This window comes from Mesocricetus auratus, unplaced genomic scaffold, assembly GCF_017639785.1.
Source record: "Mesocricetus auratus isolate SY011 unplaced genomic scaffold, BCM_Maur_2.0 Super-Scaffold_100011, whole genome shotgun sequence".
NCBI lineage: Eukaryota > Metazoa > Chordata > Mammalia > Rodentia > Cricetidae > Mesocricetus > Mesocricetus auratus.
In genome coordinates, this window is record NW_024429195.1 from 82,914,480 (window position 1) to 82,940,702 (window position 26,223).

Genomic DNA, 26,223 nt, shown 5'->3' on the forward strand with positions numbered 1-26,223 from the left:
AAGGAAAGGCACTGGTGTCTCTTTGGCATATCTTCACCTTCATTTAAACTTTAGCAACTCTTGTTTCCACTTTGGGCACAAGGAAACTTGCTGCCCTTCCCTTGCTGTGTCCTCTTCCCCAAGGATGGAACGGCTGCAATCAAATGCTTGCTAATTCACAGAGCTGTCATCAAAACAGGTGGCTGGAAGGGGTGATTGCCCATGCAGGATGCTAAAGCCTTCCTGCAACATCCCCACTGGGAGAGACAGCAGGGAAAAAGCCATCCAGTGGGAAAGTTAATTTAACAAACCTTCGCCGAGGGCTTGGAATGCTCCTCATGCCCTCAGTCAGGGAGTCACCGGCAACAGAAGAAATGCCCCAGAGAAAACAGTCTCTTCAAATGTCTTACTCAATGAATACAGGAAGCACTGTAAGTATCTTCTCCTCCCTTCCCATTTCTATCCCTTCCACCAGTCCTGGCCACATACTTGCTGTCTTTGCAGGTACAACAGTGAGGGAGCCCCAGAGGAAAAAGAGACGGTCTCAGTGGCCTGGGAAAACGATGATGCCTCTCAGCCACCAATATGCTCAGTGGTTTCTGGACCTCTGGCTGCAGGAGGCAGAACACAGTTTTAGGTGTCATTCCTCAGGCGCTGTTCACCTCGTATTTGAGACATCATCTCTCGTTGACTTAGAGCTCAACAAGTTGCCTATTCTAGGGCACCGCAAGCCCCCAGGGGTCTTCCTTTCTCTGCCTCTAAGGTATTGGAATTACAAGTACACACTGCCACACCCAGATTTGTTATGTGGACTCTGTGTTCAAACTCAGGTCCTCATGTTTGTGGAGCAAACACTTTACTGTCTGAGATAACTTCCAAGTCCTCAAACTCATAATGTAGTCTCAGCAAGGACAACCAAATGTCACCCTTGTTGTGCTCCTGTGGAAGTAAGAAGTCGGCCTGTAAGAACCACCAGTGTGTTCCTTGTATTAGAGTTCTCTAGATGGGAGACGTCCTTCTGTGTGCTATGAACATGGGCAGGCAGGATTTGGCCAGATGGGAAATCCAAATAGGGATAGAGAATGGTAGTAGCTGGAATCAAAGAGAAGCCATGTGACTGCCGAGGAAGCAAGAGATCTGAGCATCACCAGTAAGACAAGACACAGATTAATAAAAATGGGTTAATAATTAAGAGGGAGCTAGCTGGGGGGTGGGGAGGAGAACATGAGGAATGAGGAAGATCGAGTCGGGGGAAGAATAGAGAAGGAGAACAAGAAAAGAGATACTTTAATGAAGGAGTCATTATAGGTTTAAAGAGAAATCCATAAAGATGGCCCCAATTAAGAACATAAGTGGTCCTTCTTTCCTTTCTGCTGGGAACCAGCTACTTGCTGTTGAAATGGCCAAGCTCATGGAACCTGGGACGCAAAGCCATCATCGTGAAGAATATTGATGATGGCACCTCAGACCGCCCTTACAGCCACACCCTGGTGGCTGGAATTGACCACTATCCCCAAAAAGTGGCAGCTGCCATGGGTAAGAAAAAAAATCGCCAAGTGATCAAAGATGAAGTCTTTTGTGAAAGTTTATAACTACAATCACCTCATGCCCACAAGGCACTATGTGGACAACCCCTTGGACAAAACTGCTGTCAACAAGGATGTCTTTAGAGACCCAGCCCAGAAAGGCAAGGCAAGGCAGGAAGCCAAGGTCAAGTTTGAGGTACAATACATGGCAGGGAAAAACAAATGGTTTTTCCAGAAGCTTCTCTTTAAGGTATATTTTTGTTTCCATCATTAAAAGTTTAAAAAACAAACAACAAAAAAAGAGAATCTAAACAATAGAGAGGCTACCTTAAATGCCCTTCCTCTATAATGAGATTGCTGACTACCTTACATGCCATCCTAGAGCCTTCATCCAGTAGCTGACGGAAGCAGAAGGACAGTTCCATAGGTTGGCACTGAGCTGAACTCTTGGAATCCAGCTGTAGAGGGAGGGGTGATGAACAAAGGGGCCAAGACCAGGCTGGTGAAACCCACAGAAACAGCCGACCTGAGCAAGTGGGAACTCACGAACTCCAGTCTGACAGCTAGGGAACCATCATAGAACAGAATCAGACCCCCTGAATGTGGGTGTCAGTTAGGATGCCTGGACAATCTAGGGGGCCTCTGGCAGTGGAATCAGTATTTATCCCTAGTGCACGAATGGACTTTGGGAACCCATTCCCTATGGGGGGATACTCGCTCAGCCTAGATACATGGGGGTAGGCCTAAACCCTGGCCCAAATGATGTGACAGACTTTGATAATCACCCATGGGAGGCCTCACCCTCCTTGGGGAGTGGACAGGGACAGAGATGGGGGTTGGTAGGGAGCATGGGAGGACAGGAGGGAGAGGGAACTGGGATTGGTATGTAAAATAAGATTATTTTTAATTTAAATAAAAATTTATTTAAAAAAAAGAAAAAAAAAGGAGAGAGAGCTAGCCAATAAGAAGCCTGCGTCACTGGCCAAACAGTTTATAATTAATATAAGCCTCTGTGTGTTTATTTGGGACTAAATGGCTGCAGGACTGGGTGGGACAGGAACTTCATCCACATTCTCTAGAGAAGCAGAACTGACAGAATGAATCTATTGTCGACCTGCTGTCTGTCTGTCTGTCTGTCTGTCTATGGGATTTATCAGAATGTCTTATAGGCTGTGGTCCAGCCAGACAACAAGAATTCGGTACTTGTTCATCCCAGGAGGCTGGATGTCTCAGCTGGTCTTCTGTATGTGTCAGAATCCTGAAGAAGTAGGTTCTAATGCCAGTGAAGGGATGGACTCGCCGTGTGGGCAAGAGCAATCAGGCAAACAGAAAGAATTTCCTTCTTCAGCGCTCATTTCATAGGCTGCCAGCCAAAGGTGTGGCCAATATTAAAGGCGTATCTTCCCACCTCAAATATCCGGATTAGAAGTGGGTATTCCCACAAATAATCTAATTAAGAGAAAGCCCTCACAGGTGCACCCAGCTTCTTGGGTTGTAGTTAATTTCAAATGCCATCAAGTTAACAAGAATAACTATTATATTCTCCATCCTCAGAGAAGTAGAAGTGTTTCACCAGCCTGGTCTTGACTCCTTTGCTCATCACTCCTCCCTCTCTACAGCTGGATTCTCTCTTCGTGGGCTCATCTCATTCTAAAAACTCTGGAAGCATGTTAATGTTTGGTGTTTCCTTTGTTCTAATAAAAGACTAAAGGCCACACTTTCAAAATCCAGATTGTTCTCTGGGCCTGGATTCTGCATGCTGTAATACTAGCCTGCCAGGCAAGATATGACCCCTGGTGCAATAGTTGCATGACTGTCTTTGGGCAACCAAGGACTCTCTGATTGGGTTTGGTGCCTGCTTCCTATAAACCTGATCAAAAACCCTAGGAGTGGAACCTGAGAGGTCAATGATAAGGAAAGATGACAAGGGAAGGAGAAACTCCATCATGTGCAGGGTTTTATTTGGGGGAAAATAAACCTATAGAGGGAGCCTTTGTAAGAATCAGAATCTACCACCCACTTCTTAGGGTTACTATTGCTGTAATGAACATCATGACCAAAGCAACTTGAGGAGGAAAGGGTTTCTTCAACTTATGCTTCCACATCACAGGTCATCATCAAAGGACGTCAGGACAGGAACTCAACCAGAGCGGGAATCTGGAGGCAGGAGCTGATGCAGAAGTCATGGAGGCATGCTTCTTACGGCTTGCTCTTCATAGCTTGCTCAACCTGCTTTCTTGTAGAACCCAGGACCACCAGACCAGGGGTGGCACCATCTATAATGGGCTAGACTCTCTCCATCAATCACTGACTAAGAAACTGTCCTATAGGCTTGCTTACAGCCCAATCTCATAGAGGCATTTTCTCAGTTGAGACTCCCTCCTCTCTGAGGACTCTAGTTTGTGTCAAGTTGACGCAGTACTAGTCAGAACTTCCCACTTACAAGCCAGGGTAGTTATAGGGCAGAAAGTGGAGGATGGAAAGGGGGGCTGAAAACTTTCTTTTTTGGTCTGTTGTTTGTCATTGTTCAGAGTAACCACTGAGGAATAGTCAGTTCAAAAATGCTATATGATTGTGGTAAACATCCACCCTAGTTGGACATCACCTGGGGTTCACAGGACAGGATATGGTGGTGTATCCTTTAATCTCAGCACTTGGCAACCAGAGGCAGGGAGATCTCTGTGAGTTCAAGGTCACCCTGGTCTACAAAGTGAGATGAATAGAAAGAAGGAAAGAAAGGAAGGAAGTAAGAGAGGAAGGAGGGAAGGAGGGAGGGGGGGAGGAAAGATGAACAAGCCTAGAAAAGCAAGTTAACTTATTTCTGGAAACCAAAGTACTATAGTTATTGGAATTGTCATAATTCAATAAAAATGGAGGAGTTTACAAAATGGCCTGGCCCTGGCTAACAGAACCATTATCATTAGTTTGCTAAATGGTCATGTGATACTACCTTCTCACTATTAATGTTTAAGCCCATAAAGCCAGCCTTGCTCAGCTCTGTCACAGAGTATCTTTCTGTAGTGGGTAGCAGTCAGGGCGGATTCATAACTGGCCAAAGTGCTGAGACTTGTGGGGAGTTGGAGGAGAGAAATATTTTGCTGTATGGTGTATGATGTTCTTAAATAATACATTTGAAAAAGAAAAACGACAAAAAGGGAAAAGTAACAGAGGAGGCTCTCTGAACGAAGATGCAGAGTCGAGCAGAAGATGTGAGTGGCCAGACCAACTCTACCTGCGGTCCAGGTCTGCACCTGCTTTGGGACTTTGCCTCAGTCTCCCCACCTGTGAAGCGGAAATGACAATTCTGCAGAATTTACTACAAGGGCTGAGATGGTGCATGTAAGAAAAGTGAGGGAGTGGAAAACATACCAGCCCCCACAAGATGAAAATTGTAGTTGAGATTTCAATGACAGAAACATCTCTAACACTACTGACAGAGGCGTGGGATGCAGGCTGTGCTCCTGTGGCCTCTGAGATGAAATGTGACAATTGGCTGTCATTCATACAGTGAAATGCCTTACCCTAGTGATAGCTCAGAGCAGAAGATTCACCTGAGCTGAGGTACTGAGACTGTCAAGAGTGCCACAGTTCAGCCTGAAACCGAGTGGATGCTTTCTGGTACTCTATGGTGCAGCATGGGGAGGGGGTAGTGCCTGACTGCCCCTCACTAGAGGGCTTATAGAGCCAGTGATGGTCCGTGGGGAGCCAACCTACTGGGGGAAATGGTAATCAGTGATCAGACTAGATCCTACTAGAGGCTTCCAGACCCAGAGTCTGAGCGATGGGAAGCTTCCCTCTTGCACAGCTTTTGTGAACACAGCATTTTGAATTGAGACAGAAATTCCCTCCCACTGGGGCTTCTAGAAGACTTGTGCCCCCACTGTGTTAACGCATTGACATTCCACTAGGCAGGAAGACTGATGAGGGGCTCGTTCACTACACACTTGCAACAAACTCATGTTTCTGTGTGCGTTTTGTTTTGTTTTCTGTTGAGCTTAGTTCAAGAACCACCTAAGAGGGTCTGGAGATGTAGATCAGATTATAGAGTAACTGGCATACACAGAGCATTGGGATTTATCCCCAGCACCATACAAACCAATGCGTGGAGCAGAGCTGCAGTCTCAGTGCTGGGGACGCGGAGGCAGGAGGATCTGATGCTCAAGGTCGTCCTCAGCTATGTCGTCAGTTCCAGGCTGGCCTGATACTCATGAGACCCTGTGTTAAAACAAAATCACAAGGCACATACAGCGGCTCCTGTGTGCTGTTCACATACTAGTGTTGCAATCTAATCTTAAACGTAGCCCTCTCCAAGCGTGGCACAGGCCCATTATCCCACCACCTGGGAGGCAGAAGAGTCAAGAGTTCAAGTTCATTCTCAGTTATATAATGAATCTGAGGGTTAGGCTGTATTACAGCCTAGACTAGCTGTTCTCAGTGTATGGGTTGAGACTCTTTTGGGGGTCCACACGGGGTTGCCTAAGACCATGGGAAAACACAGATATTTACATTACAATTCGTAACAGTAGTAAAATTACAGTTACAAAATAGCGATAAAAATAATTTTATGGTGGGGTCACCACACCTTGAGGAAGTATTAAAGGATTTCAACATTAGAAAGGTTGAGAACCACTGCCCCAGACTCTGTCTTAAAAGTTAATTAAGGAAACAAATGAACATGGCTCTTTGAGTTTATAGTAAGAGATTGATTCATAATGGGAATAAAGATAGAGTATCTATATTTATGTGGGAGTGAGTTAGGGGGTAGATCATGAAACTAGAAAGGGGCTAAAGGGGAAAATGAGGGTTGGGAGAGGGTGATGGAATACAAGAGATGTGAAAGTGAAAAGGGGTTTCTGGGTGCAAGAAAGGGAGACGGTTGACTAAAAATATGTGTGAAAACGCAATAATGAAGCCAGTTACTCTGTATGGTAATTAAGACAATACATAAAAATGGAATAATAGAATACTCTAATTATGAGATATGCATGGTACCCAGAGAAGGGGAATTGGACAGGATCTCCTGAGAGGACTGGAAGCATGGGGGGAGGGGAGAGGGAATTGTGAGAAAGAGAGGGGGAGAAGAGGAGGGGAGAGGAGGACATGGGGGAGCAGGAAGGTTGAGTCGGGGGAAGAATAGAGGAGAGCAGGATGAGAGATACCATAGTAGAGGGAGTCATTATAGGTTTGAGGGGAGATCTGGCACTAGTGAGATTTCCAGAGATCTACAAGGATGACACCAACTGGTAATCTAAGCAATAGGTGATTGAAAGGCTGTCTTAAATGCCCCTCCCTGATAATGAGGTTGAAGACTACCTTACATGCCATCCTAGAGCCTTCATCCAGTGGCTGATGGAAGCAGAAGCAGACACCCACAGCTAAACACTGAACTGAACCCCTGAAAACCAGTTGTAGAGAGGGAGGAGTAATGAGCAAAGGGGTCAAGACCAGGCTAGAGAAACCCATAGAGACAGCTAACCCGAACAAGGGGGAGCTGATGGACCCCAGACAGATGGCTGAGAGGTCAGCATGGAACTGATCCAGACCCCCTGAATGTGGGTGTCATTGAGGAGGCCTGGGCACCTATGGGGCCTCTGGTAGTAGATCAGTATTTATACAAATGGACTTTGGGAGCCTACTCCACATAGAGGGATACTCCCTCAGCCTAGACACATGGGGGAGGGCCTAGGCCCTGCCCTGGGTGATATGACAGACTTTGGAGATCCCCCATGGAGGACCTCACCCTCCTTGGGGGAACCAAGGGGGGATGGGGTGGGAGATTGGGGGGCTGGTGGGGGCGGGGGAGGAGGGGAGGGAGCTGGGATTAACATGTGAAGCAAGCTTGCTTCTAATTTAAATTAAAATTAAAAGAAAGAATACTTTAATTATAAAAACGGAAAGGATGAGGAGGCTCTTCCTTAGCTTGTCTGGTGATTGAAATCCATTTTTTTCCTTTATAAAAAGAAGTCCCATATTTCAGTGACAGAGCAGCTTTGAGCTTCCTTGTCTCCATTAGCTGGTGGGGTTTTGTGGCCCATTTCTCTTCCTTCTGTACTAGATAAGTAAGAATAATGAATCAGCCTGCTGCCTCACTAACTGGATGAGGATAGATAGGGTGGCCGGTTTTAATAAAGTGCAGTCCCGCAAAAAATAAATGGATGCTGAGAGGTCATTATCTATGCTACAGAAGATCTGTCATGGTAGGCATCCATCTTCTGAGGCCATAAAACTGATCCCTATCCGAAGGGAGGATGAGCAACGATGCCCAGGACTGCAAAGACCTTCACACTGCCACCTTGTGCTTCCTGAACCACGATCAAAGGGCTGACAAGGGCTTCCCCTAAGCCCTCTGTGGTGTGACACACACCTTCCCTCACAGGGGTTTGTTGTGATTTTTAAAAACTTTTTTGAGACAAGGTCTCATGTAACTCAGGCTGGCGTCGAGCCCCTGGTTCTCCTGTCTCTGCTTCTCGGTGCTGGAATTGCAGGCATGTGCCACCAAGCCTGTCTCATAGCCCTGAGTGTGTTTACTTTTATTAACCAGATGATTGGGCTATGGGCTACAGTGACAGAAGGATAACTTCTAGAATGAGGGAGGCGATGACTCTCTGTGCGCTGGAGTGTCTCCACAGGAGTTACACATTCAGCCCAGTACCCACATGAGGCAAGGACTCCAGCAGCAAGCAACTCTGGTCAGTGTAGAAAGACAGGAGATTTGTCCAAAGACATGGCAGGAGTCGTACAACCATTGGAAAGGCCATTAAAAGCAGAGCATTTAGGAACAATTTATACACTTTGAATTGGTCAGATGAGGCCATTTTGGTATTTAAGATTTGTAAATGGCAAAAAGGTCCTGTGCCCCTTTCCCACAGCCTCCTACAGAGGGGGGTTAGGCAAGTCTAACATGCAAAACCAGGCAATTTGCATTGGTATGGTGTGTGTTTAGTTCTGTGACATCATAAGTAGATTCGTGTAAACACCACCACAGTCCCCATGCCACTGCTGCAAAGATCTGCCTCCTGCTGCCCCTTCTAGTGCTAAAAACAAATATTCTCAGTGCCACACAAAAAACCACACAAATGAAGTAGCTAAGCCAAGCAATGTCTCTTTGAGAAAAGGGCTGACCTGAACCTGGCTAGCAAGCACACCAGGACAAGAAGTTCATGCGGTTTTCATTCTAAAGTAGGTGATGATTTTGTCTTTTTCCCCTACAGTCATTCAGTTTGGCTACTTTGAAAAGAACCGGCACAGAGGAGATGGGGAACACTGGGAAGAAGCCAGCGTTCCTGGCCATCAGCCTCTGGGGATGCGTCAGGGCCTTTGCATAAAGTAGGTTTCTTAGGTGGGCTAAGACTCATGGATATTGACTCTTGACAGGCTTAGATACCTTTGATAGAATGTTCTGTCACTCTAAACGTTGCCTCAGGTTTTGAAATACACGAATGCATTAAGGGAAGAGTTAGACCCACAGGGCACCAGCTCACTGGACCTTGTTTCAGAGCTAAGAAAGCAAGTCCGGGATATAGAAGGGGCCTGGCCAAGGTCTCCCAAGCAGCTGATGGCAGATGAAGGACCAAGGGTGAGTCCTTCTGGTATACCTACCACCCTCCTCTCTCCTCAGCTCTCCATTCACCCTGGAGGCTTTAGACATTAGAATTCAGAAAAGCAACAGCCAGAGGAGTAGATGAACATCAGGGCATCTTTTTTAATTGCCTATTCACACAGACAGATTGTCTTTTCTTATTCAGATCTAAACTTGGAGATGTGTCCTTCTGCAGGGCACTCGTTATCTGACGCCTCATCAGGAACGGGAACTAAAGTGCAATTTGATTGCTGAGTATAGGTTCTATTTTTTTCCTCCTAAGCAGGAAGTTCAAAATCTACTGTGTTATTTTTAAAGAGGGTGGAAAAAAAGGAATCATAATAGCTTCCTCAGAGGCCCAGTCCAAAGACACACACTGCTGGCCTCAGCTGAGTGGGAGGACCAGAGGTGATGTAGGGCAGAGCCTAAGCCAGTTCTCAGTGGAGGGGTAGGGGCCACACAAAAGACATCACAGGACATATGCGCTGGGGCTGGTTCCGTGGTGACAGTGGCCCTGGGTTTTTCTGGGGCTGGTTTCTACCAGGATTCATTTGAGGAGCTGTGACTACCTTCTCCTTGTCCCCAGAGCTGAGTTCCCAATCCTGTGACTCCTGCGGGTCAAGGCTCTTCTTGGTCTTTTGTGGAGCCTGGAACATTAGGCAAACACTATGGGAGTCACAAACATAATCCTTACCTTCTTGAGTGAGTTTGGAAGAAGGAATCCCTGGAGAAATTAGTATTCAGAAAAAATCATATTTACAGGGAAGAAAATTAACTTGCTTATGGTGACCTAACTATTTATTGATGACTGATCATGTGAGTCAATATGCTGGGAACAAGAATTATAAACAAAATACTCAGTTTTGGAGGAGGCTCCCACATCCATTAGAATGAGCAGGAAAATCCTGGAAAACTGCAAGGCATCATGGGAATTGATTTTGTAGAAAGTTCTAGAAACAAAGGGCAAAGTCATTAAATGTTTTTCTTATACAAATTGTCATTTCCTTTTTCCCTCTGTTTAGTCTTAGAAGCTTAGGAATGCCTTCTTCTTGCTGTTAGCAACGGGGGACTCATAGGATACACCCCTTCATCCTTCTAACACCATCGCTAATTTTAGGGAAACCTAAATTTTCTCTTTCCCCATCTCCCCTCCCCCTCCCTCCCTCCCTCCCTCCCTCCCTCCCTCCCTCCCTCCCTCCCTCCCTCCCTCCCTTCCTGGCCATGTCTCTTTAAGCCCAGGTTGGCTTCACGGTAGCCTAGGATGACACTGAATCCCTGATCCCTCCTACCTCCACTCTTCCTGGTGCTAGGACTATAGGTGTGCATTACACCTGGTTTATGTGGTGGCTGGGAATTGAACCGGGGCTTTGTGCATGTTAGGCAAGCACTCCGCCCACTGCGATGCACCCCTAAGCCCACACTTTCCATAGAGGACAATGTAAACTAGACAGGTCCATAAGTTGTCCAGAGTTTCAGCGTTAAGCAGGGCAGAACCAGCTTGGACAGGGGAGGCTGTCAGAGTGTTCCTGAGAGGAACCTGGCAGTGGGACTGCCAGCCTTGCAGGGTCTCTGGTGGACGGGGTAGTGGTCAGAAAGGGCAGCAGGCAGCAGCCCTCCAGCTTTCTGTGTGACTGAAGGTGGGCAGAGAGACGTGAGCGCAGACCCGAGGCCGTTAGACCTCCTTAGACCACGTCACAGGGAATGCATGAAGGTCTTCCTTCATGGGACTCCACAGCCTAGCTGGAGGGACATTTTTGCCTGGGGTTTGACGTGAAACATGGATGTGTAACCCACAAAGAATTAGAAAGAGGAGCAAACTGCATCAAGGAGGCCCAGGGATTTCCATCCAATTCTGCCCCTGTGTGGTTCCCATTTAGTCAGTGGTGGGTGCCCACACCTGGTTTCCCAATGGGGCGAGGCCTCCATTTCTCGAAGATAAACGGTATTCAGGGATAGCAAGTCTAAGACCAATTACCTTGGGGGTCGGCCCAGAAGCCCAAACTGAGGCTAATCGTGTTAATCTTGTGGAAGTAGGGGTGTTACACAAGGAAATGGTGGTGGCTGCAAAACTCACTTTATTTTGCTAAAAGGAATGACATGAGGGGCTGTGCAGGGGGACACAGGTCAGAAATGGTGGGCCTTCTCCCCGTGCCAAGCAGAGTGAGCCACTGTCACGGGAGGGTGAGGCCCACTCTTCCTCAGACTGGGCCGAGGACCTGTGGGAGCTGTGGGGGATGTTGGGTTCCAATGTGCAATGCCCTGCGTGTGCTCATATGTGAACACTCAGGAAGACTGAATCAGTCTTCTGTGGGCCACATTGGGTCAAGTGGGTGACAGGCATGGGCCTTGAGGCTTTATAGCCTGGTTCCACTTCCTGTTGGCTGTCTGCTTCCAGACTTTAGACACAACGTGACCGGCTGGATATGGCTTCCCCACAATGATGGAATGATCCCTTCAAACTGAGCCAAGATAAACCCGCCCTCCATTAATTCCTTCTTGCCTGGGTATTTGTCACAGCCACAAGAAAAGACCACACACAGTGTGGCTCTGTAGATGACTGGGGGACACCATTGCATGGGAACCCAGCATGGACCAGGCTGGGCAGCAGAACCCACCAACAGGGTACTTGGTTTGACTTCAGTGATGATGGCACCCAAGATGAGACGTCATTTTTTATCCTCTATTCCCCAAAGTGTCATCACAGTACACCGAGAGCAGCCAGAACTTGGCTCCCCCAGGCAGGGGCTCCACAGTAGACAGTAGATTGCAGTGGCTCAGGTGGATTTACCATGGCTCCCTTGCCTAACGGAAAGGAAACTTGGAGAACCACTTCTAGCCCTCTCCAAGGCCGTCGGCATACACCATGCCTTCTCTGCTGCCCTGTCCCTGTCCTCCACACTTTCTGCAGAGCCACACTCCAGTCTCTTAGCGGGTGGGAAACCCCAGGCTGGAGCTAAGTGAGGAAGCGCTCCTGCGTACCACACAGAGGACGCAGACTGTGGGAAATCATTTCTTTTAATGACAGAAAGCACACCAAACTGTAACAGAAGCCTGGGTGGGAGTTACCAATGTACAGACCAACACTGGAGGTCCAGAGAGCATTAGCTGTTCACAGAGAGGCCAGCTAGGTTAGAGAGCAGCATCCCTGAAGACAGGTGACAGTGTGCCACCCTGGCTGTGACCTGGCTGTCATGTCAAGCAGTTGTTTCCTTCCTCGTTCGATGGTAGGGCTGGGGAGGCTCACAGATGACTGCATGGAAGGAAGGCCTCAGGGACTTGCATCACAAATGGGTGATGCTGCAGACAGCCTCAAACTGGGTACCTTGCACACCACACCCGTGAAACAAGACTTGACATGGGTCTTTGACAGGCGTTGAGGGAGTAGGACAACAGGCGAAGATACAAAGTGCCATTAGACTCTAGGGTTTGGCGCAACTTCCCAAAAGCATGCAAGGAAATGGGTTTACCAACAAAACTTTGCCATCCCAAAAGATACCCCCCCCAGATTTTACTGTAATGTATCTAGGATTCAAAATAAAGAACAAGAAGCCAAAAGGCTGAAACTCAAGAATTATTTGGAGTATTGTGGCACGTTACCAGTCTCTTTTGCATATATATATGTATATATACACACACACATGAATATATATGAATGTGTATTATATGGCAGAGTAAACATAACCCTGTCAATATAAACTTCCATCATAGATAATTGCAGACTGTACACTCTCAGAATGCAGAAAGTGTCAAGCCTGTCTATCATACACTTTTCATCTCTAAAAATAATCTAACATAGTTATACTCTCTGTCTAGTAACAAACTATGAACATCTTCTGAGAATACAGATAAAGCTCTGAGATTAATAGCAAATTCTCTGACGTGCTCCCCCACCCCTATTCAATATCAGAAATGACCATATTTCTGTAAAAGCATCCCCAGAGCCATTCATAACCAGGAAAAGAAACTAATATGTTTGTTTCACCAAGTGGGCTTTTAGCAGGAAGCAAGGGAATATATTCACTTTGGCAAAAGAAAACAAAGTACGGCATGATTTTTACAGGTTTGGGTCATGCAAATGCATGTTTTGTTACGTGTGTCCCAGTCTCACCCTAAAACCACGTCAGCATGCAGGTTATCGTCAACTGTTGGAGTCTAGATAGTTAGAGATAGTTGGCAGTGCACCTCTTTTGTGAAACCATGATTGAATCACTAAGGCAGGACTATGCGGCCCTGGATAGTATCAGCAGGATGCAAGTTTACATGGCATGGGCCTGACTTACTGTCTAAAAAAAGGAAGAGAAGAACCCCAAACACAGATTCCCTAAACACAATCCAGTTGAAAACGAACTGGTAAGCTTTTAGAAATATATTTGAAACTACCAGACTGCTCTGTGTTTGCTATACATGAACATTTTTAAAAAGCTCCCACCCCTAAAAACTGGCCATGTGATTTCCTTGTTCGGTTCCGAGCAACAGCATCAACAACTAGTCACATGACTGATGCCTGAGCAAGTACAGCCTCCTGAGTCATTCGTGTGTCACGTGATGCTTTCCAAGGTGGGACGGTTGCATTCCCCAGCAGCCAGCCAGGAAGCAAGGGCCCTTTAAGCCTCGGGTCCATCTGTCTGACAGTGGTCCTACGCAGAGCCTCCACGGCTCCTGGGCACTCTCCTTTGGAGGCAGCCTGGCTGCTGCACTGGCTTGCAGGTTCTGGACCCAGCTACAATCTAACCTGCAGCCCCATGGAAGGTTCTTCACCCAGGAGCAACAGAAGCCAAGGTCACTGGCTGGAGTGGCTGAGGCAGTGGAGACGGCGCACTGGCCCAGCAGAAACAGACGCCAGGACAATTTGTGTGTTCTTTGTGGAGCCAGTGCAGGAGGAACCGGAAATCTTGTTCCTGGGAAGCATTTGCCGAACGCAGGCATATCACACCACGGAACCCTTGGAGGACGACAGGTGGATGGACTGAATCCTAATGGCCAACGTCCTCTGCAAGTCCTGAAGCACATCCTGGCCCGCCCCTTCGCCATTCTTGTCATACAGGAGCTGCTTGAATGCCTCATTTTCAATGAGGACCATCATATTTTTAAGGAAATAGCCTTCACAGTATGCCGAGAGCTCTGTGACCCCGAGGAACTGTGGGGAGAGGAAAGGAAGCAGTTGGTTACCGGGACGGTGATGAGATCACTCACTCAGCTGCAGCAGCCTGAAGGTCACCGCCCCCGTCCTCCTATCCCCAGGCTGCGGCCTTGTGCCTCCCGCCGAAGGTGGGGTCTTGTCTACCTCTTGCCTTGTGCAAGTCCAGCCATCTTTTCTGAGGCTTAGTTCCCCAAGCTTCATAATGGGTGGGGTAGCCTATGAGTACTGTTTAGAACATGCATCTCTCTCTCTCTCTCTCTCTCTCTCTCTCTCTCTCTCTCTCTCTCTCTCTGTCTGTCTTCAAGGGATTTGATCAGTTGAAGCATCAATCAGATCTGGTGTTCTAACATATAGGTTCACACACAGCCATCAAATTCTGGGAAAGATCCTAGCACAGAGGAAACTCTTTCAATGTGAGTCTTGAGTACAAGGCCTCATTCATATAGGGAGGGAAACGGAGGCCCAGAGTGTCCTAACTCTTGGAGATTGCTTTGCAGTGCCATCCCACTCAAGTTAGTATAACTGGAAGGCAATACAACACATCTTATGTATGGTATCTGTTAATACTAACTGAATGGCCACTATACACCATACCTTCCTATCATCTCCACACAGCTATCCATAGATCCACATAGGACTAAAGCTCTCATTTCTCATCTTCTAGATGGAGGTCTGTAGACTATAGTCCCCTGGGATAAATTTGGCCCACACTTTGTTTTATAAATAAAGTTTTATTAGAACATAGTTGTGCTATTTGTTTTCTAGTTATGTATGATTGTTCTTGCACTGGAAGTAGAATCAAGCAGTGACAAACAAAATAAAACATTAAAACAAACAATACTCCCAGGCCTGAAATAGCCTACAAAGTTAAAAATGAATATCTGCCCCTTTACAGAACATGTTTGCTGATCCTTCTCTTCTGCTATATTTTTCAAATGAAGAGATCATGTCTTACTGATTTATTGTCCTTTCTAAAATAGGGTCTCATATACCAGGCTGATCTCAAATCTTCCGTGTAGCCAAAGATTGTCATGATTTCCTGATCCTCCTGCCTCTGCTTCTAGAGTGTTAGAATTACATGTGTGAGCCATTAGGCCTAGAACATCTCACGAATTTCCATATTACATTCTGGTGAGTAACGCCCTAGTAATGAACATTGGGTCTCTAAACACCATAAAGTGTTCTTTCCACCACAGTACCAGAACTGGATTGAGCTTTTCTATATTTGGCGAGCAGCTTGTCTTCTTTTTCAAACACAGAGATAACCCAAAAGGACTGTCAGAGGCTCAGAACTGAGCAGCTGGGACAGCTTCTAGGAAGAAGAAAGGCTAACCCATGCTTTCTCGTCTGTCTAAATCCCACAGCTGACTCAAGCGCTTCCCTGTAGCACCAAGGTGATGCTGTGGGGTGCCTGGTAGCACCTGGAACTTGGCTGTTAGTATCTAAATGCCTTCAATTCCTCTGTCTCAGAGCAACCTCAGCTTTTCCTGCTTCTAATTGCACTACTGTCAATCTGCAGCCAAATGGTCAGTGAGGGATCCCAGTGGCTGGAGAGCATCTGTCGAGGCTGCATTGCCAGAGCTGAGGGAAGTAGTGTACACACCGGGCGGGAGGTAGCTGGCCCTGCCCTTCCCTCATGCAGACATCACAAACGGTTGATGATGATGTTGGCACTATCCCAGGGTGGGATCTTGGAGGGGAGGCTGATGTCTGTCAAAGCAGAGGCCCTGACTGTACAGGTGTGCTGTGGGAGAGTCTGCTCCCCGGCCACATGAGCCCTTGGCCTGTATTCCCTGCTGGAATTCACATGGCATCACTATACATTATTAAATCACCGTTTGTGTAGTTGATTCTACCAGCTAAGGAGCCTTGGGAGACTGGGCCAGGACTGGCCAAGGTGAAAGGTCACAGAAAAGCTACCTGCAGTGGTTGGGTTTCTGGGGAAACTCCAGTGACTGTGGCTAAGGGAGGAAAGGAGGAAGACATTGGCCCTTTCCTGAGCACAGAAGGCCTCTCTGGGTGGTGCTGTTATGCAGGGCAACCCATTAAGACGAAAACAAATGCTGCCTCACTGTGGTGCAGTTAGAGCATGTCAGCCTCAGGGTCAAAGCACAAGGATGGAGAGTTCTAATCCACACTAAGCAGAACACTGTGTGTGCATGTGTGTGTGCGCGCGTGTGCGTGTATGCGTGTGCGCGTGTGTGCGTGTGTGCGTGCGTGTGCGTGTACATGTGTGTGCGTGTGCGTGTGTGCGTGTGTCAGAGACAGGAAGGAGAATGGTGTTCCCACCCTTTGTGGTAGTTTGCATGAGAAGTGTCCCCCACAGTTTTGGGCGTTGGAACACTTGATCCCCAGTTGGTGGCGCTGTTTGAAGTTTAGGTTGTGTAACCTTGCTGGAGGAAGCATGACACGGGCGGCAGGTTTGAGATCAAAAGCGTCACACAGTTCAAATTCATTTTCTTTGCACCACGCTGGCTTTTTGAAGCTGTGAGCTCTCGGCTCCCTGCCCCTGCCAGCGTGCCTGCCTCTTGATCTTGCTGCCATGCCTCCCCGTCATGATGGACGCTTTTCTGGCTGGGACTGAGAGCCCAAATAAGCCCTTTCTTCTAGAAGTTGCCTCGGTTGTGGTTTTATCACAGCACAGAAAAAATAACTGACACACACCCGAGCTTGCACTGGAATCAGGAACACACCACAGAGTTTCTGGTTTGCTAGGTCTGGGGTGTGACCTAAAAACTCCTTGCTGATTCTGGAGACCACATTTTGAGACCCACCATGCTAAACTCTTCTATTCAAGATCACTTAATGGCGGAGACATTAGCTATATCCCGACTGGGGAAGCAGAGTCAAGAGCCTAGTCCAGGCCTGAGGAATCAGTCTGTGACATGATTCTTGTGACAGCAGAGTGAATAACATTCCCAGAGAACACCATTGCCTGGCTTCACTTCCAGTGTCCAAGGAAGAAGGGAGGTCAGGGTGATGGCAGACCCGAAGCAGGAAAGAAAGCCCTGAGGTTTGGGGGCAGAAGTCAGCGGGAGAGCAACTGGCTGATATGTGCTGAAGGCCAGGGTCCAAACCCGCGCAGCACAGCCCAGGCCAGTCTCGGGAGCACAGGCCCAGCTTAGGGTCGCGAGAAGCTTACCTTGGCGTGGCTGTAGATATCCACACAGTTGTCAGTATTGATGCCTTTAGCACAGATAATCTCACAGTGTCGCTGCAGTGCCTCTAGCTGGAAAAATTTAGCAGCAGATAGGAGCTGGAATCCATAAAAAGAGACTGTCAGAGGCAGAGATGGGGAAAAGGCAGGGCCAGCCGGACCACAGGCAGGAGTCCCTGCGGTGGTTTGAACGAGGATTGCCCTCCACAGTCCCAGGCCTTTGAACACTTAATCCCTAGTCGACGGCACTCTCTGGGGGACAGTTTAGGAGCTGTGGCTTTGTTGGAGGATGGACATCTCAGGAGGCCCGTTTTGAGAACTTAAGGACTTCCCTACTCCCAGCTAGCTCTCTCTGCTGTGTGCTTGGGGCTGAAGGTGTGAGCTCCCAGCTGCTGCTCCGGCCACCAGGTCTCTCCCCTACCGCCTGCTCCACGGTCAAGAGCTCTTATCCCTCTGGAACTGTAAGCCCAAATCAATCTTCTCTTCTTCAAGCTGTCCTAGTCACCATGTTCTGCCACAGCAATAGAAAAACAACTAATCCACTCCACAGGGTGGAGCAACTAATCCACGCCTGACTGAGGGCCAGAAGTAGGGGTGCTGGAGTATCCAGCAGGTATAAGGTGAGGCGGGGAGCAGGTCCTAGTTATGGAAGTTTACTGTGGGCAGAGGGCGTGGTGATGTGAGTCACAGACACGCCTGTCACGGCCAGTCAACCTCAAGTCACCTCCTGCAAAGAGGAGGGGATATGACAGCCATTAGAAGGTGGGTACCACTGTGGCTCCCCCTGCCTGCGATCTCCCTGTTTCCAGTGTCACACCCCACCCCAGCTCACCCTGTCCTCCTCTCCCTTATGGTGCTCTCCATTCAGATGCGATGTACTCCCACCTTCCACGGTACGGTTCAGAAGGTCAGGGACTTCATCCCATTGCCACACCCAGCCAAGGTCAGCCCTGGGCATGGGAGGCTCCCAGAAGTGTACTGAAGGGGGCAGGCTCTGGAGATAGGAAGTTAGAGTTCCCCAAGAGGGTAGAGGTTATCTGAGCCTTCTTGTGATATTTTTTTCTTTGACACAGTCTCACTATGCAGCCCTGGCTGGCCTGGGCTTGCTATCTATTCCAGGAAGGACTCAGGTCCCTCTAGGTGTTGGAATTATAGGCATGCGCCATCATGGCCAGCTCTGACTTAGATGAGGGTTCATTCACCTTCATAAAATCCCTGTGTAGACCAGGCTAGCCTCCAGCTCATAGAGATTCATCTGTCTTTGCCCCCTGAGCACTGGGATTAAAGGTGTGTGCCACCGTGTCCAGCTGAGCTCCCATCTTTAATTGGGAGAAGGGTTAGAGCTCTGGCTTTGGATGGGAGAACAGAAGTCAGGTGCCGTGGGAGCAGGGGGGGGGGAGGTGGTGGAGGTGGAGAGCAGCAGGCATTGGTGAGGGATGGCTCCCCGCTCAGCTTCCGGGCCCCAGAAGGCACTGTTGGGATGAGAGCCACGCTTCTCGTGGGTGTAATTCTCTTAGCAACCACACAGGGGCGCAAGTCATTGAGGATATTTCCTGACGGCGTTCTAGAGGTCCAAGTGTCCCAGTGCAGGTGGGGCCCAAATCCCTTGGTGAACCTGACCCTCATAAACCAGGTTAAGCCTGGTTTCCACTCAGGGCCCCTGGTGCAGCCAGTCTCCCAAGTTAGGCTTCCTCGAGGACCTCAGGGAGGATCACCGAGCCACGGAGGGCAGCCAATGACAATGGTCTCCTTACCTCCATGATCTCATTGTTTTTAATGAGAAGAGACTCTGGGCCACCGTGGTAGAGATACTGCATGACCAGCTGGAGGGAGAGGACACAGTGAGTGAAGTCCCAGCCTGTCACAGCACCATGCCACTTGAGAACAGCCCTCTACCTGATGCGGGGCATTAGGACACCCCAAAATTATGACCCTACGGTGTCCAGGCCCTGCCTCCCTGCCTATCCACAGGACCAAATCAAACCTGAGCTTGTCTCCTCATGAGGGGTGCCAACCTGCCTCTTATCCAGTCAAGCTGCGCAGGGGACACCACTCAGAGGGCCTGACTTAAAACCCCCTGAAGGCTCAGAGGCCACTCTGGGCACAAGTTCCTTATAACAAGTTGACAGAACTCTGGAGGAATTTGAGGGGTCCGGAGTTTCCACTAGTGGTGGTTCGAATGATCCAAGCAAGGCTGTCCCTTGCTATGTGACTCCCAATGTCTAAATAGTGCCCTTAGCTACAGAGTTTTGCAAATGGGTTTCCCTAAATGACTGAAGACCATGGATGTATCTGATTTAGCATAAGTGCCTCACACGAGAACCAAGTGTTCTTTTATGCATGACGCATGTGCAGTCCAGTTTGTCCCAGTCTCTCCACTCTCAACTGCCTTCCATATGCCTGGCGTTCCCAGCCTGGGGCCAGGGCAACGGGGTTGACTGCACACAGGTCACATCCTACATTGGGATCACTCTGGGGCACAACCACAATAGGACTCTGGAAAGTTTTCAAGTGTGCCCTGGTGCACAGACACGCATGTGCACACACACATGAAGACACACACACACATACACACACACGATACTTCTGGGCCACCAACGGCTGTCCTGATAACCATGGAATCCCGTGGGATGTCTGCACATTCCACTACTGCAGACTCCTAAGAGAAACTGTTTTGTGCTTGCTTGTTTTCAGACGGATCCCACTGTGTAACAAACAGCTCGCTGTGTGGCCCAGGCTGGATCTAGCTCCCATTCCTAGCCCAGGCTGGATCTAGCTCCCACTCCTTTGCCTCCGCTTCCCTGACTGCTGGGATTGCGGGTGGCTTGTCACCACACCTGGCATGGTATCTGTCGTTCACGCACCGACCGCTCCCCGCCCTGTGTCTACCAGAACCTGGCCATGCCTTCCAGCCCCCTCACCCTGGATGAGCTCCTCTGCAGCAGAGGAGGCCGGCCCTCCTTCCCGTCCTGCTCAGTGCTCACTGTGCTAAGAAATTTGGGTTTTCTCCCCACCCAGCTTTGTTTCAGGCAACATCTTGTCCACAACAAAGTGGCCCTCTTTAGAGTCGCCTGTGAGTACGGACGTCTTACTCATCACTGTATTCCTGTGCCCAGCATGGTGCCTGGCACACAGACAGAACACAGACACTTCATTTTATTATTATTATTACTTGAACTCAGGGTCTCATTTGGTATCTCAGGCTGACATGGAACTCATGGCAATCCTCCTGCCTCAGTTTTCCAAATGCTGGACTGCAGGAAAGTCACCATGCCCACCTCTTAGACATGTCTCCTGTGTCTGAATCTCCCTTTCACTGACTTGGGTTTCTCTGTCCACTCTAGGGGTGGTGGCATTGTCTAGGCCTTGGGAAATAACACTGCATTGTCCCCTCCCCCTCCTTTCTTGGGGAGCGGGCTCATTTGTGTGTGAAATTCTGTCAGCTGTGGCTTTATTCACATCAATTGATCCCTCTAGCGCCTTTGTTGTAAAGGGCAAGCCAACGAAGATAAGAAGCACCACTGTAACGTGCGCCCGCACGGGCTCTCCATTTACAAGGCACTTTTCTGTACCTCTCTCATACATGGTCTCACTTATTCAAGATGGAGCCATGGGCTGACACTGCTGCGTTGGCGGAGGGGACCCTGGGCTAAGGGAGCTTAAACCGGGCAGCCCCGCCGCCTTCTAGACTGCCAGTGCAAGCGTTTTCTCTAAGTGGGTGCAACAGGCCCTTATTAGGCCAAAGGGCCTGCGCACAGAGTTGTTTTTCTTGGCAGCTGCCCACGTATATGAGGCAGGGACTCTTGCAGCCTGAAAGGGGCCTAGCTGCAGGTGTGGCCTCCGTGGGGCTGGTTCGTGCATGCATGTGGCGGTAAACAGTCCTGAGGGAGGAAAGAGCGCAGTATCAGTTACCAAAAGCTCTGCCAAAATTTGCACACCAGAAGCACGTCAAGTGCAACAGGCTTTGGGAGCCTCCTTGTGGGTCGGAGTCAGCTTTCCTTGGCCTGTTTCAAGCCACAAATGAGGCTCTTCTCCTTTTACAAGGAATGGGCAGGGACACAGACAAGTCCCCAGGGCTGGATAAATCTTCCCTTCCCATTACAGGGACTTGAAGCTAATGTGGCCCGCAAACCACCTCCATCGGAAGCAATTACAGGCCCAGGGATCCCTCTGAGGCTGGCCTTTCCCATGCAGGGCTCTGACAAGTCCTCTGGGCAAACATTTACTGAGAGCCTGCCTGAACCGGGCTCCTTCTGCTGGAGCCTCCCCAGTGAGGGCCAGGCTTAACAGTCAGTCATGCGGTACTTCTTGGTGAGTGTGTGTGTGTGTGTGGTGTGTGTGTGTGGTGTGTGTATGTGTATGTGTGTGTGGTGTATGTGGGGGGAGTGTTTATGTGTGGTGTATGTGTGTGTGTTGTGTATGTATGTATGTGTGATGCGTATGCAATGTGTGCGATGTGTATGTGATGTGTGTATGGTGTGTGTGTATGTATGTGTGTGATGTGTATGTGATGTGTGTGTGTGGTATGTGGTGTGTGTATGTGGTGTATGTATGTGTATGTGGTGTGTGTGTATGTGTGTGTGATGTGTATGTGATGTGTGTGGTGTGTGTGTATGTGTGTGTGAGGTGTATGTGATGTGTGTGGTGTGTGTATGTATGTGTGTGAGGTGTATGTGAGGTGAGGTGTGCGCGCGCACACACACACATTTGTGTTCTGTTTCCTGCCGTCAGCTGACCACTCCACTCTAACAGTCACAGGGTTTTTCTGTGCGGTCACATGATTTCAGAGCAGACTCACTTTCCCAAGGATGTGAGAAAACAGAATCAGTTTTTTCTTTTCCTTTCCCCCCTCCCTCCACAAAGGTTCGGTTTTAACCTCGCTCTCTTGGGGCAGCTGTGGGAACTCGGGCCACATCCTTCCACAGTGGGTGGCAGGGGAGTTGGAAGGGAGATGTTACAAGTAGAGTGCCGGGTTATATGATGGCCGGAGAGGAGGCCGGGGCCTCAGCATGTGCAAGGTTGGGACCTGCCCTGAAGTTCTGCTTTTATGGATCTGATGTACAGACTGCATAGCCAGGGGACATTTTCAAGCTCCCCAGGCGATATCAGTGTGTAGTGGAGGCCATGGGAACAGCATTTCCGTTTTGTTTTGAGTTTTACTTAGAAAGACCATCTCAGAATCAAGGCCAGGCACAGAGCCTGTGGTTTCCAGCATGGCGGGGATGAGCATCACTGAAGTCCTTTCCCTGCGCTCTTTGTCTGACTTTCTCCTTGAGCCCAGAGCCTCATTCTGAGCCTGGCAGCTTTGGCTTGGTCTTTGGTTCTCCGTTCCTAACCCTGCCCCAGTGGTCTGACCTGTTACAGTACATGGCTCCACGAAGGGCACCCTCTTTTGCAGACACCCCACATATACTGTAGCTGATGGCGACTTGGGGATACTCCCTCTAGACCTTGGGAGAGGGTGTCCATTACCTTTGAGGCCCCTCCCCCAGCCCAAAGCTGGGGCTGGCAGGCACTGGGCTCTAGGACTTGCTGCAGGGCTGCAGGAGGGGGTGGGAGGGATGGGGTAAGTGAGCCCACAGTTGGGGTGTCCCAGGTGTTTGGGACAGCTGACATTACCCCAGGGCTCACCTGGAAGATGGGGTACTTCACGTAGCCAATCTCTATGCAGGTGCTGTCATTTGTTGGCTTGCTGGAGAGGAGGGCCTTGAACCTGAACGACAAACAGAAAGATCAAAAGACTCATCCACACCCCTATGGCTTGCCCACGTGACACAAATCTCTGGTCCTGCTCTAAAACACAGCTAGATTACAGTTATGAGTACTTATTCAAAGCTATAGACCTCGTTAGAACTCACATTCTTTCCCGAACTGGCCACCGGAAGGAACGGATGCTCTTTAAAACCCCATCACTTTCCAGCACCAACTCAGGGTCTCCTCCGCACGCATCAGTCTGTTCTGAGCACCTGGCCTGGCTTCCCTCTTATCTGGTACCCAGGGTATCACCACCCACCCTCCTTTCAGTTGTCCAAGCTCTGTTCCAGGGAAACAGGAGCCTCTGTCTCTGTGAGACGTGAACTTCGAGGGCATTTAACCCATACTTGATGACTGGGGACAGACTCCCCATGGGTGATCATCTGTCTTGGAGTTTGGTTGCAAAGCCTCTGGCGAGTAGGGACCTTATCAGTGGGACTGAACTTCAAAAAGCAGGAATAGCAGCTAGGGATGTAGCTTAGTTGGTAAGTGGTGCCTGGCACTCCTGAGGCCTTGGGTGCAATCCCTAGTACCAAATAACTTTGGCATGGTGGTACATGCCTGTAATCCCAGTCCTGGGGATGTGGAGGTAGGAGGGTCAGAGATTAAGGTCAACTTTGCTACACCGTGAATTCCAGAACATCTCTAATTACATGAGATTTCGTCTCCAAAAGGAAAAAGAGCAGCAATAGGACAGTCACAGACACAGTCCAACCCCAGCAAAGTCGCGAGAGTACATACCTGGGAGAGGCTGTGAACAGCAGCACTTTGTGAGCATAGAAGGGTCTCCCCTCTACCAGGAAGGTCACATCGGACATTTCTTTATTGTTGAGAAAGTGAGGGTCTACAACAGAAAGGCACCCGCCGTGTGTTAGGGAAGGAAGAGTGAAACCGGGTCCTTTTGTAAACACACAGGACAGGACAGGACAGGACAGGGACAGGGACGCATAATGACCTCTTCATTCCTCATGGATGACCCAAGAGTCACACTGGAGACAACACCCGTAGAGGACAGCTGCATCGCTGCCACCCAGCTCTGCACGGGAGATGCTCCAGGCTGACCTGAGGCTAGAAGCGACCCTTGGGCTGGTGACATGGCTCAGTGGGGGTAGTGGAACTTGCTGATCCCCAGAATCCACTTAAAGTTGAGAATCCCAGTGCTCCCACAGTGAGCTACACTGGTGTACACAGCAGCAAACAAGACGCCCTGCCTCAGACAAGCGGGAAGACCTGACTGTTGAGATTGTGCTGTGACCTCCTGAACACTCACAAAGATAGAGGAGGAAGAGGAAGGGGGAGGGGGAGGGGGAGGTGGAGGGGGAAGGGGAAGAAGAAGAAAAAGAAAAAGGAGGAGGAGGAGGAGGAGGAGGAGGAGGAGGAGAAGAAGAAGAAGAAGAAGAAGAAGAAGAAGAAGAAGAAGAAGAAGAAGAAGAAGAAGAAGAAGAAGAAGAAGAAGACAGTCACAATGATGACACAGCAGACACACTTCCAGGCAGAACTTAGAGACCTCAGGGTGTGGAAGGCCAGTCTGTGAAGGCTCTGTGTCCTCCTGCCTGGTGGAAGTGGTAGTCCTTTCCCAGAATCAGTGACAAAAGAGCCACCCCCTCTCCTATCTCTTATAGCAAAGGAAGCTAACACTTGATTACTGAATCCAACATATGACATGGCAGGCCTTGTGTAGGGGGTCACATTTTGCCCATTGAAGTGGAGAAACTGAGGCAGGCACACATTATAGTGGCTGGGCAAGCCAGGATCTGAAACAAGACATTCCATTTCTATAGCTTGACTCAGCAAGTACAAGGTTCCTACATATTACCTTTAGTTTAGCCATGCAGACCCAGGGTCCTTCTGGGTGGCCCTTGGATCAGCCCAGCAGTTCTACCTTGCTATGAACATCCTCAGCTCCCTGCCTCCTCTCCTGGTCAGTCTCCACCCAGCAGAAACAAGGTGGCTCTAACTGCCAGGGTCTTCTGGAAGGCCACCTGCAGGCTGCCTGACTAGAACCGCAGTACTCAGGGCCGGCCTTTCCTAGGCACTCATGTTTGAGTTTGAGGAATCGCAGCATCTCCACCCCCCTAGGTGATTCTCCTGACGTCATGCTCTGGGTGCTCCCCATCACTATGAGAGAGAAGAGCTTTCTTGCCTACGGCCACCCCAAACTCCTCCTCATTCCTTCCCCACTCCCTGTCACTCTGTCATCGCACTTGTTCAGGTTACATATCTTTCTAGGCATTTCTGGAGCTTATTCACTTACCACAGAAGCCAACCTTCCTAAAGTCAGATCCCACCCTGATGGGGGCGGGGAGGCCCTGTGGGATACGTTTGTATTTCATATCACGGGGTACTTGCACTCCACAGTGCAGGAAGGAACCTGCACGTACATGCTCTGAGCAGCTCAGCAGGGAGGGCAACTGCTAACTGTCAATGGCTTGCTGCTTCTGATAAGTCTCTAGCCCAGGTGGATCTACGAAGGGCCTGAGCCCGATACCCAGAGAGCGAGGACCAGTCGAAGAGATTGTCATGGCAGAAGCTCAGAACTGTGAGTATCTGACACAGGGCAAGACTGAGCTCAGGAATGGCTGGCTCTCTGTCCCCACCTCCCCTATCAAGCCTGGGGTCTGGAGAAGAGAGATAGGGCTTGTTTTTAGGGTGTTAGCCCGCCACCACCTCAGACCCTGGGCTCTTGGAATACAGCACAACTTAAAGATTCCTGTCTCTGATGACTGGTTTTGTGTTGACAGGCAATGTGGGCTCTGTCTCCCTCTACAAACCTTTTAGTGGCTTCCCAGGGCTCTCAGAGAGGCCACATTTCTTTATTATTTTTAGTGGCATGTACATGTACAGGTATGTGCATGAGAGAGCTACAGGCCGTTGTGAGCTGCCTGATGCGGGTGCTGGGAACAGAACTCGTGTTCTCAGGAAGGGCAGTAGCAGTCATACTCTGAACGCCTGAGCCATTTCTCTAGCCTGAGCCCTGACTTCTTGACTGAGTTCCTTCTCCACCTCTGTCTAGTCAAGACACCTGACTTTATTTTATTTTATGCATGTGTGTCTGAGTGTGCACTCTGTGTGTGCAGGAGCCCAAAGA

At 49.2% G+C, this 26,223-nt stretch overlaps 1 protein-coding gene across 5 annotated transcripts in view; it reads right to left on the reverse strand.

The window, feature by feature from the left end:
* Positions 1–12,081: 12,081 nt before the first annotated feature.
* The window catches only part of Btbd11 (BTB domain containing 11), a 271,122-nt gene continuing 256,980 nt past the window's right edge, over positions 12,082–26,223 (reverse strand). For all 5 annotated transcript variants that reach the window (XM_013123372.3, XM_013123371.3, XM_005083796.4 and 2 more), the window contains 5 exons: positions 23,877–23,979; positions 23,013–23,094; positions 19,136–19,204; positions 17,367–17,480; positions 12,082–14,221 (listed from right to left, as the gene is read on the reverse strand). In XM_013123372.3, the coding sequence (XP_012978826.1) occupies positions 14,012–14,221; positions 17,367–17,480; positions 19,136–19,204; positions 23,013–23,094; positions 23,877–23,979 (578 nt within the window). In that variant the 3' untranslated portion in view covers positions 12,082–14,011. The remainder of the gene's footprint in view (positions 14,222–17,366; positions 17,481–19,135; positions 19,205–23,012; positions 23,095–23,876; positions 23,980–26,223) is intronic.